Here is a 12,886-nt window from a genome sequence, read left to right on the forward strand (position 1 = left end):
TCTATCTCTTATGCGTGTAGCACAGTGCCTGTGCACTGTGCCATACGTGTACCACATGCATGTGCAGGCATGTGATTTTTCCCAATTTTATTATTATTTAAATACCAAAAATCCCAAAAAAAAATTAATTAAAAATTAATTATATTTTTGTTAAATCAAATAATTAATTAATTAATTACACATAATTAAACAATAATTATGTTTGATACATAGAAAAATATTTTACTTATCACATAAGTCATTTTCGCCCATTTTTGTATTTGTCTTTGACAGTGATTGTTTGAGCCATTCTGGGGACCATGGACCTATAACATTAAGCTCCAATAAATTGAAACTAAATAATTAAACTCTTTAATTATAATAGTTAATTTATTAATTATGATATTACTCCACTATAAATTCAGAACTGCACTCTTTATGTTATAGATATACTTTTATAGAAATCTTTTTCTTAAGTCGTCCATTGATATAACCATCTTACAATAGTTCAACCCTCTAATTAATTAGTTCATAAATTAGAATGGTACCATTTAACCTTTCTAATTTACTTCTTATTCCTTAAGTACCATTAATTCACTAGTGAATAATTAATCTATAATCTAATTATAGATTTGAGCTCAAAATCATTCAGTTCCAGAATTAACCCTTAAGGGAACTAATATACGATCCGTTAGGAAAGATTAGATTCCGTATTGTTGATACATGTTCCCAGCCATCCATGATATTAAATCTCCAAAACAAAAGTCATTAGCCTCATTCTTTGAAGAGACCTTAACGAGTGAATCAAAAGATTTAATAAATATGAACAGGAGTTCATGAACACTCAGGATTTAGGTTAATCTATAAATGATCATCAGTTATGATATGAATTACAAGTCTTTATTGTTAAATGATTTTTGGATAAAGACTTTAATTCATATCGGTCCATGTCATATATAATCATATTATATAAAGCACATTTACTGAGATGTCTTTCCACATCAATAATCTGAATCTAGATTATTTGTATCATTATGATACTCAGTAAACCGTACTTACAACTCCAATTAAAGAATTCCATAACTTTAATTTGTTGTTGTTGACTATTTTTATTCATTCATGTGATCTTAATTCTCTCGTACTAATACAAGATCACACCCTCAATAATGAATATGGAATTTTTATGATATTTACAAAATTATTCAAACAATAATTTAACAATCTAAATATGACAATAATAATAAACCATTGTATTTATTTATTCACAGAAAAAACAAATGTCTTTACATGCTTTTAGGACACACTCCTAACAGAAATTTCATCATCAACTCGTGTTGATGACGATGGAACATTTATTGGAGTCAATTCTTCAACCATCTTTTCTAAAACTACTTTGTTGCAAGGTTTGAAGTTTTGGACATAGTCATCTTCCAGAAAAGTGGCATTCATAGATGTAAACACTTTTGTTTTTGAATGACTATAGAAAAGTCCACCCCGAGTACCTTTACGATAGCCAAAAAACATGCAAACTTCAATTCACGATTCTAGCTTTCCTTCCTTTTTCCCCAGGACGTGGGTGGGACACCCCCAGATTCTATAATGGCATAAACTAGTTTCACGACCATTCCAGCGTTCTAAAGGTGTTTTGGGGATTCATTTGGATGGCATGACATTGAGAATGTCATTCGCGGTTTCAATTGAATGTCCCCAAAATAAAGTTGGCAAAGTTGAGTAACTAAGCATGCATCTAACCATTTCCAATAAAGTTCTGTTCTGGCATTCCGCTACACCATTTTGTTGCGGAGTATTCGGGGCAGTAAGTTGTGATAAATCCGAAGTTCAGTTAAATGATCTTGGGAGTGCATATCCAAATATTCTCCACCCCTATCAGATCGCAAGATATTTAATGTTTTACCTAATTGGTTCTGAGCCATAGCTAAGAATTCCTGAAACTTTAAAAATGTTTCTGATTTCCTATGCATTAGGTAAAGACACAAGTATTTAGAGTAATCGTCAATGAAAGTGATGAAATAATCAAAACCACCCCTGGCTTGTACATTAAAAGGTCCACAAACATCTGAATGAACAAGTCCAAGTGGTTCCATGGCCCTATCACCCTTTGCAGAGAATGGACGTTTGGTCAGTTTGCTTTCTATACAAGATTCACAGACAGGTAATTCACCTAAGGTGAGTTCCCTCAAAGGCCCATCCTTTGTAAGTCAATGAATTCTATCATAGCCAATATGACCTAGTCTCAAATGCCATAAATACGTCACGTTATCATTATCGGTCTTTTGACGTTTATTGGTCCTAGGTTTAACTAATTTGAATAAATTATTATTAAGAGTGAGGGGTTCGTTAGGTCGCATAATATAAAGCCTGTTTTCAAAACATGCAATACACAATTGTGATCCATTAAAAGAAATAAATATATTAGAACTTGTGAAAGTCATAACAAATTATTTTAATTACAACATGGAAACTGAAATTAAATTTCTACTTAAAATCTGGAATAAAAAATACATCATTCAAAATTAAAAATTTATTTCCAAACTTCATGCGAGATTTTCCTCTAGCTTGGATCGCAACGAACGCTCTGTTCCCAACTCTAAGCTGTAAGCTGCCTTCATCCACTTCTTCCCATGAATAAAGAAGTTGTAAAGAGTTACAAACATGGTTAGTTGATCCAGAATCAATAATCCAAATGGATTTATCATTCTCTAAAACAAATGTTTCTAAGATAAATGAACTATAATCATTACCTTTGTTTTTCGCTGCTAGAAACTTGCGGCAATCTTGTTTCCAATGCCCTTTCTCTTTGTAGTGAAAAAACTTACCTTTACCTTTCTTGTTTTTCTTGTTCTTCTCCTTAGGTGTCTACGCACTTGGTTGTGCACTCGTCTTTACAGCCTTTGAAGGCTTGGGGTTGTTGTTTTGTCCATCTTTCCACTTGTTTCTAGCTTTCGAAGACGAAGCTGGGTTAGCTTCAGCCTTAGCTGGATCAGCAACAGTAGTAGTAGTTGTATTATTTTCTCCTCCCTTACTTGGTCCACCCATGATAGACTCAAAAGTCTGAAGCTCGTTCATGAGCTGCGTCAGACCATAGTTGAGTTGATCTTGAACGTGCAGAGACGGTGTCATCCGAGCATTGGCATATTTTTTGGTGACCTCAAAACGAGTCTGCACATACTTTGCACCGAACATGTCTTGGAGCTGATCCATGATTTTGTAGGCTGTCTTGATAGTCTCCATCTTTGTCTTGAGAGTGTCGACCATACTAGTCAACATGTAGTGTTCTGCCTTGTTATTAGCTGCTTACCAATGCTCATATTAATCTCTTACAGACTTGGAAGCTCCTTCAGCTGGAACGTCTGGGGATTCCTCAGACATGACGAACTTGGAGTTGTCACCAATCAACACTATGTTGATGTTTTGCTTCCTCTTAAGGAAGTTTTCTTCAGTGAGTTTCTCCATCAAAAGTTGAGAAAGGATGGGAGTAGACACAATCATACTTAAAACTACCAATTATCAATGAAATAGAAATCAATCACTTTTGCTCAATAAAACTTCTATTCACTCTATTTTCAAGAAATATCACAACATATACCATAAATATGTAAGATATGGAAAAAAAATACCAAAATAATCATATCTCTATTTCTTTAGGTTTTTAACAATTCTATGATATCGTTGTCCCGGTTGGTGAGAGTAAAAAAATATCATTAGTTAAATAGAGTTTTAAAATCATTTAATAATGGATACCATCATTAACAACCTACTATTCGATCAAAATAAGAAAATAAAATCTCTTATTTTTTGAGCTAGACACATAGTTTCGATAATCAATTGATTTAGTTCTAGTAGTCACCGTAGGGTGAGTCTAGTAGAATTTGACCTATAATTATCTATCTTTCGAAATCTAACCTTGTCAAAATAATTAATGAACACCTTTCGTAGGGGGATGAATCAAAGCGTCTCAAGGCCCCATTAAGTTATTGACTTTGTTAAACCAACGGTGGAGATCGAATATAATTCTTAAAATAAGCTCTTTATAAAAATAGTATTTTTATTATTAATTTTCGAAAATTAATGGATATGGTTCTCCAAAAAATTGTAAGATTTGAATTTTTAAAACCAAAGTCCTATAATTTTCTATTAATTCTAAATTGTCACATTGAAACAAATTCAATTAAATTGAAATTAATTTGTTGCTAATCAATATTTAGGTTTAACTAATATAATGAGCCTTAAAAATTGGGCTTGCATGGAGGAGGACTAGGTCTAGCATGTCGTTCTCACTACTAAGGCCCCCTTACTTCCATACAAGGTCCAAAAGACAGAAATTTAAACCTTCGTTTTATTAATTATTATTAATTGATTAGGCCCACTATAGTCATGTAATGCAAATGAGCCTTCACAAGTGGAACCACCCACAAGAGATGAATTTAAACTTTACATATTCTAATGGGCCCAAATAAAACCTATCATTTTATGAATATTTTATTTGGCAAAATCTATATATTAAGCAAACATATGGGCCACTATATGCATCTAAGCCCAATTGCAAAAATACCACTTATAGTGCAAACATACATGTTATAATTGGACGGGCCTAATCATGTTACTATGAGATTTGATGAAAATTAGCCAGTTATATGATTAGTTAACTAAAATTACCCTCTAATTATATTTTGTTTAATTCTACCCATTTTTTCCCCACACTTCCAAAAATGCCCTTGACCATTACCATTTTCGCTAACCTTCTATCTCTAACCTTGTACCCCACGACAATAACCATTCTCTCAACCTTGCCAATCAATCCCAGCCTCCACGACCAGTACTTTTGTAAAGAATGCCCTAGACTAGTACTTATTAAAACATTCACACGTTGGTCCATAAAGAAAACCACTTTTTATAAAGGTCTCAGTGGGGACTTGCTTAAAACAATGCAAGTTGGGCCCATTAGTTTAAAAAGAAAATATGAGTTTTTATGTAAAGTTCAAAAGAAAAAAAATATTAAATAATTACGTCCCACTGATAATTTAGAAAGTCTCTTAAAACATAACATAATTAAAATGGCGTCCTAAAGTGATCGTTTATTCCGTCCATAGGATACCCCACGCCATACACCCTACGGCGATAGAACTCCTCACGTCACCACGCGTGCCACAGAGAAATCCTATTTGCTACCTGGAAGGGAAAGTAAGGGGGTGAGCTAAAAGCCCAGTAAGGAAGTACAAACAATAAGCAAGTAAGGATACAACAAATACAAACACTAACGTTCATCTAAAACATCATGGCATATCATAACATTTTCGTAACATATCATCATAGCATATTATAACGTAATCGTAACATATCATCATATCACATTCATACAGCATACATGATGAGCATGGTTCGCTAGTTGTCCATGTCACCCTACTCATATTCATACAGCATACATGATGAGCATGACTCGCTAGTTGTCCATGTCACCCTAATCATATTCATACAACATACACGATGAGCATGGCTCGCTAGTTGTCCATGTCACCCTATGAGGTAAACAAGAGTCTCTGGTCCTTGAATAACCTCGGCGCGTCCGCCCTATGAGTTACGTCTTTATATCTATAGTAACTCGTTGGATGTATCTAACATCCATAAACATATCATATTCATACAAGCCAACATATCATCACATTATGGCATTCATAATTCATAACAATTCATTCATACAATAGTCTTACCATTCATAGCATAAAATCATAGAATCTATCTAACTTCCTTACCTCAGGTCCGAGCTAAGAAATTTCACAACCTCTCAACGAGCCTATACCATAACTAAAACAACATTTCTTAGGTTCATAAAATTACTATTTTGCCCTTCCATACAACTCATGTGTGCATGGGCCATGCACACATAATAATATTTGCACATAACATGCAATTATTCTTAACTACACATAAAGTCATAAAAGAAAAATGCTCATTTTTACCTATTTTACATGCATGATCTTTCTATAAAAACCACATAGTTGAATAATAAACATAATTTTGGACGTAAAAGTGGATTTGCATGTAACATGCATACGTGGGAACATTGCGTAATTGAGACGTTTTAAAAACGATAATTCTACATTTCTTACTTTTATCGTTTTAAAATTAATAGACATATAACATGCTTTATTTTTCTTAAAATTTCTAGGTTGATTAAATTTCTCAAAACATTATTTTATTTTATAAAATAATTTGATTTAGCTTTAAAAAAATGTGACAATTTCCTTTATTATTCTCAAATTACAAAGAAGTAACAAAAAGCTTGGAATTAATTAAAATACCTATGATTAATATGTTTCTTTAGAAAAATAAATTTTAACATTGGTTAATTGTGTTACATAAATGATGTGAGAAAAATATATCTTTAAGTGTGGGGAAAGTATATTTTATTTAAATTATTTAAGACTTAGTTTTATGTAACATAAATCCATATGTGATAATTAAATAATCATTTTTAAATTTTTTACACCAAACTTTCAGCCACTATTTAATTTATTTAAAATCACAAATAAATTGATTCTAAATATTTTTCTCATTCAATATAAAGAAAAATCATAACTTATCAAAATATGCATTCATACCATATTAAAATACCACTTTTAATATTACCATAATTTAGGGTATTAATTTTATTTCAAATACTCATCAACCATTTTTACAAAAAATTCCAGCAACCATTTTTATCTTTAAAAATCACCATATTCAATTTAAAACCTCATATTTTTCTAAAAATACAATAAAAATTCTGTAGGTATTTATTTGAGTAAAATATCATTTTATTGTGACTTAAAATACATTTTTTAATTTCATAAAATTAACATAACATTAAGGACATTACTTATGCATGCAAATCATTTTTTTTATCAAACTTTTACCCAATTATTTACAAAAAAAACAGCAAGCTTAATTTCTCATGAAATTCATCTTTTATCTCAAAAATTTCACATAAAATCATACATGTCCAAAATCTCATCATGCTCTTATTATATACATAATTATAAGAATATTACTAACATATTCACATGCAATCTTATAAAATCCCAATTTTCTATTCCATTGAATCTACACATGAAATCTAACAAAAACAATAACATACATCTTATCATATTTCTAAAATCATTATTATTTCAAAAGATACAAGAAAATACACATGATTGAACTTTTTACCCCTAGGCCTAAACATTTAAGATCCACCATAAAACATCACAAAATTCCCATCTACCTTCACATAAAACCTAGTATGCATCTATCATCATTTTTTTGCCATTTTACATAAATCAATGATTTAAAATAACCATAGCAATATAAACATAAAATATAATCCTCATATAAACCCCATCAAATCCATTTTCTCAATCATTCCCATGAGCCCTTTTTAAACAAAACATATTCCCTTAAAAATACCAATCATAATCACCAATCCTACAATAATCAAACCATTAACATCACCATCAACAACCTCAAAGATAAACCCATCAAAACCAATATATAGGCTAAGAAAAACCATTACCTCTCTTGATTGTTGAATCAAGAACACTCTAGCAAGAAAACATTGTCACCTATAGAGGAGATTTCCAAACACCATATATCCAAAGAAAGAAACCACAAAATCATCCTTAGATTAGAGAAGAGGAGAAGATACAAATGCACATATGTGAAACTAGTAGATGGATTCTTACCTAGGGTTCGAAACCCTCTTCTCCTTCTCCTTCTCCTTCTCTTTCTTTTCTTCTTCTTCCTTTCTTTTTCTTCTCTAGAAAAATATGGCAGCCTTCCTTTCTCTCTCTCTAGCTCGCCTCCCTCTCTCTCTACCCTCTCTAGATGGATGGCTATGGTATAGAGAAGAGATGAGCAAAAATGCTCTCTAGGGTTCTAAGGTTTCATTTATAGTGTCTAGGTTTTAATTTTTCTAAAATAATAAAAGTTAATTTCTTATAAATTTATTTAATTCTAAAATCTAATTAATTAAATAAATACATTTTTATTTACCCAAAAAGGCAGCTGCAATTGTCCACCCCCCTTCCTTCCTTGGATTTCTACACTAATAAGGAAAATGTGATTTTCGTAGCTCTAAGGTCTTGTGACTTGGGGCTGGGTTTTGACCCATTTTAGTTGTGTTTTAAGAAAAGTTCTATTTCATAAAAAATGTAGATAATTTCATTAGATTTCTATTGGTACCAGTTATGTCTAAATCGGATATCTACAGCCCATGTAATACCCATTTTACTGAGGCTGGGTCTAAGTTTACGGGAATTAAAAAATGACAACTCTATCCTTTCTCCTCACCATTTGTTTCCCAATATTTTTCTTGTGTGAACACAAGCCTCTTTATTTCCCTTTCTTTTTAAATTCCTTAATTAAATAAAAATAAATAAACCAATAAAAGGAAATTAATGTGTAGAAAACTATTGCATGCACACCATGCAACTCAATCACTAGGGTGCATCACTACCTACCATGCACCTTAGTGCATTCAACCAAATCTCACATAATCACATTTTAAAATAAAAATAAATATATATCATTTAACAAGTAATTTCACAAAAATATTCTACAAACAATTCTAGCAATCAAATAAAATAACAAACAATCAATTAAAACAAACAACAACTAATAAAATAAACAACATTTAAATAAAACAATTTATCACACTTAACACTTAAATAAAATAAAACACAAAAATTTTAATAAACTAAAAAAAAAAATTTGGTGCACTACAACTCTGCCACCACAACTCCACCACGAAACCACCACAACTCCACCACAACGCCACCACACATCCACCGCAGCTTTGCCATTGCCATCAATAGAGTCATTGACACCATAACCTTCTACGACGTTCTACAACCACGGTTCCGCCATCACAACTCCACCACACCTCCACTGCGCCTCCACTACTGGTATAGTTATAGGTATAGGATTTTTTTTACTGAGATATTGACATAAGAGCTATTTGAAGTTTGGTTCATTAATGTCTTGTGTATCTTTGTGTAGAATGTTATGAATCTTTCATTAGTTTGCTTTTTCACATGAACTATGCTTAATATATGTTTAGATTTCAGTAATGTATAAATGATTATTGTAGATTCAAAGCCTTTGTTAATGTATGTTTGGTTGCATCTTGGTTCAAAATAAATTCTTACCGTATATACTGTGATGTATGTCATGTGTTTGTGAAAATGTCTCTGATATATATCTCTCTTATACATAATGAATACAGTTGTCATCATACCATCATCACCATATATTTATAAAATTCAATACAAATGAAACTCAATTATTTGTCTTTGGCCTTGAGCAAGTTCTTCATGTTAGATAGCTACTCCATGACAACCTATCATCGTCAGATTAGTTGGTGGCATGTATCTAGATGGATTTTACATTCACAGGAGGAGATACTTTTATGGTAACATCCTCTACCATTTACTTCATTCTTTCCTTTTTTTTTATGCATAAGACACTGAATAGAAATCAACATGTTTTTATTACTAACAAATGTCCTCTTAGTATAAAATTTAAATGCATAAGAAACTGAATAGAACTTGAAGAAAATACTGACTTGGAACACAAATACAGAGTAGATCACTTTATACAGAACAAAAGCATTGTTCTTGCGATTAACAAATATATAAAATATGTGAGTTAATGGGACTGCAGCTCAATGGCTTTGCCTATAACTGTTTCTTACATGTTTTATGTTGGTTGTTATATTCAACTCTTGAACATTGTAACACTGGTTTTAATTTGTAAGAATTTATTTTAAGTTTTAAAGAGTCATGATTCAAATTTTAAGCCTAATAGTTTAAGAGTCATAGACTCAAATTTTAAGCATAGAATTTTAAAATAAAGGCTAGTGGATTAACTTTTAAACTTAAAGGTTTAAATTTTAAGACATTAAAGATTTGTGGTTTAAAATTTAAGTCTAGAAGTTTAAATTTTAAGTCCAATGGTTTAAATTATAAAACTAATGGTTTAAATTTTTAGTCATTGAATGTTTGTGGTTTAAATAATGTTGTAAAATAAAATTAATATCTTCATGCTAAACATCTTTTGCATTACTTTGATTCTTCTTATTGCGTCACAAATATTATTGAGACCTAGTTTTGCAAAAATGTGTTTGCCTTAAGTTGAGTGGAGTTAATGCAAAAGTATATTGTATTGATTTTTTTTTTTAAATTTCTATCTAAGTTCAAGGAATAAGCTCACTTGGTTGTATTATTTTTTATTGTAGGAAATGGACAAAATAATCTTGTTTGTAGTTTTTAACGGAAGATGGAATGCAAACAACAAATATGTTGATCATGAAGTCAAAATTTTAATGGTGGAAAAAGATATTAACTACTTGGAATTGGTAGAAAAGATATACAAAGAACTTAGTTTGAATGAAAATTTGATTTCAACAAATATGCTTTTTGATGCAAAAATGGATACAAGCAAAGTAATGAAGATAGAAAGCGATGACAATTTACAAGTCTATCTAAACTTGAACAAGACTATGGAAGAGATGAAAAAATGTCCTCTCATCGTTGAAGTAGAACATAGAAACCAATCCCTTTCTTTGCCCAGAGAAGCTAGCATTCCAACTGCTTTGGCAAGCAATGTAACAAATCACACTTTGACTATCACAGACCCCAATACGATTACTGCAAGCACTAGTAAGATAAAAAGCGCATCAACACAAGAATCCCACAAAAATACAGAACACGGGCAAGAGGCTCAATCACCTCTACATGTGTTGCCAAATATGGAGATTGAAGACATAAGAGTCAATTATGTTTTCAAGAATAAGACTGATCTAAAATATACACTTGCGAAAATCGCCATCAAGAAACACTTTTAGTATAGGATTGAAAAATCATGTTCAAAGGCATTTTGGGAAAAATGCATAGATGACAATTGTGGCTGGTATATACGTGCGAGAAGCACAAAACTATCAGACTACTTTAGAGTTATCAAGTACCATAAACATCACACATGCTCCTTAAATCACAAAAAATTTGAGAATAGACAAGCAAGTGCAAAAGTCATCAGTAATTACTTCAAAGAGAAGTTTCGTGACCCAAGTTTAACCTACCGACCAAGGCAAATAATACAAGATATGAGAGATGAATATGGGGTAGGTGTAACGTACAATAAAGCATGGAGAGCAAAAGAACTTGCAGTTGACGATGTTTGAGGGTCAAATGAGGAAAGTTATGCATTGTTACCATCATACTTGCATATGCTAAAATTGGCCAACCCAGGAACTATCACAAGAGTAGATAAAGATGAAGAAAACAGGTATGAATAATATTTATGCTTTGCATTCCTATATTCAGGGCTTTACTGTTCACAATCCATACCTTACTTTTCTAGAAATTGCTTGTTTTTAAAATTTTTTTTTTTATAGGTTTAAATATATGTTTCTTGCTTTTGGTGCTTCATTGGATGGTTGGAAACATTGCAGACCAGTTATAGTGGTAGAGGGAACATTTTTAAAGACAAAATGTGGAGGCACACTATATGCAGCTTGTGTTAAAGACGGAAACAATTAAATTTTTTCGCTTACCTTTAGAATTAGGGATTCAGAAAATGACAATGCATGGATATGGTTCTTTACAAGACTAAAAGAAGCAATAGGAGATCGAGAAGACTTGTGCATAGTATCTGATAGGCACAAAAGCATCAAAAATGCAATTGAACAAGTGTATCCTGGTGTATACCACAGAGTTTGCCTTTATCATTTGAAGCAAAATCTAAGGACTAAGTTTAGGGGATTACATGTGCATACCATATTCAAAACTGCTTCAAGAGCCTACTCAGCTCAAGAATATTATTCTGCCATGGCTGAATTACAGAAAATTAGCCCTGAAATGACCACTTATCTTTTGCAAGCAAAACCAGAAAGATGGGCTCGACCATTCTTTCCAACGAAAAGGTATAACATTATTACAAGTAACATTGCCGAATCTATAAAAGCAACAATTGTGCATGCGAGAGAATTTCCTATAACGTCGTTAATAAAAGTTGTGAGAGAGATGCTTCAAAGATGGTTTTCAACAAGAAAAGAAGCAGCAATCGCCCAATTTATTGAAGTGAAAAAATGGGCAAATGATGAAATGGAGATAAAACTTGATGTGGCATTTTGAATGAAGGTACGTAATTAAAGTTACATTTATTTACTTTTTGTTTGGATTTTAAAACTATTGCTTAATAATTGAATTGTTTCACAGGTAGATGCAATTGATGCAATGGAATCTCATGTCACATATGGTGATCGACTGTTTGTTGTTGATTTGGAACAAAATATGTGCACATGTAATGAATTTCAACTAGAGGGAATTCCATATGCACATGCTATCGCAGCAACTGAAAGCAAGTATTTGGACAAGTACAAATTTTGCTCAAATTTGTATAGAAGATCTGTTTTGAAAGAGACATATGCTGGTTTAATTAATCCTATTCCAGATAAAGTTGATTGGAGTGTCCCAGATGAAATAAAAGAAGATAGCATGAAAGCTCCAAAATTCAAAGTAAAACGAGGACGTCGTAAGAAAAAAAGAATTCCATCAACAAGAGAGTTTTCCAAGCATGTTCGAACAGTCAAGTGTGGAAATTGTGGAATATTGGGACATAATAGAAAGAATTGTAAAAACCAACCAATTCTAAAAGAAGGATAACTCATTAAATATGAGAACATAAAACTTTAAGTAATTTTTTTCATTTTAAAATTTCTTAAATGTGTTAATGTTTTATATATTTTTTTTCAATTTTTTAACTCTCATGTGTTTTCATTTTATGACCAGTAGCTTTCAATTTATGATTAGTGTTTTACATTTTTTCATCTTTGTGATTTACATCTTAATAAAATAAAATGTCATTTGGTAAG

The 12,886-nt window shown here is 31.6% G+C and overlaps 1 protein-coding gene across 1 annotated transcript; it reads left to right on the top strand.

Annotated features, from left to right (window-relative positions):
- The first annotated feature begins 11,285 nt into the window (after positions 1–11,285).
- On the top strand, positions 11,286–12,677 carry LOC133825157 (uncharacterized). The gene is made up of 4 exons (XM_062258141.1): positions 11,286–11,298; positions 11,408–11,468; positions 11,573–12,137; positions 12,231–12,677. Exons 1-4 carry the CDS (start codon positions 11,286–11,288, stop codon positions 12,675–12,677), a joined length of 1,086 nt encoding a protein of 361 aa, XP_062114125.1.
- The last annotated feature ends 209 nt before the right edge of the window (positions 12,678–12,886 follow it).

The sequence above is a fragment of the Humulus lupulus genome, chromosome 1 (genome assembly GCF_963169125.1).
Source record: "Humulus lupulus chromosome 1, drHumLupu1.1, whole genome shotgun sequence".
NCBI classification, from domain to species: Eukaryota; Viridiplantae; Streptophyta; class Magnoliopsida; order Rosales; family Cannabaceae; genus Humulus; species Humulus lupulus.

Bases quoted from the DNA above. Each gene is read 5' to 3' on its own strand.
- LOC133825157 (XM_062258141.1), top strand. The intron at 11,469-11,572 runs GTTATAGTGGTA...GCTTACCTTTAG, and splicing joins GTTGGAAACATTGCAGACCA to AATTAGGGATTCAGAAAATG. The intron at 12,138-12,230 runs GCATTTTGAATG...ATTGTTTCACAG, and splicing joins TGGAGATAAAACTTGATGTG to GTAGATGCAATTGATGCAAT.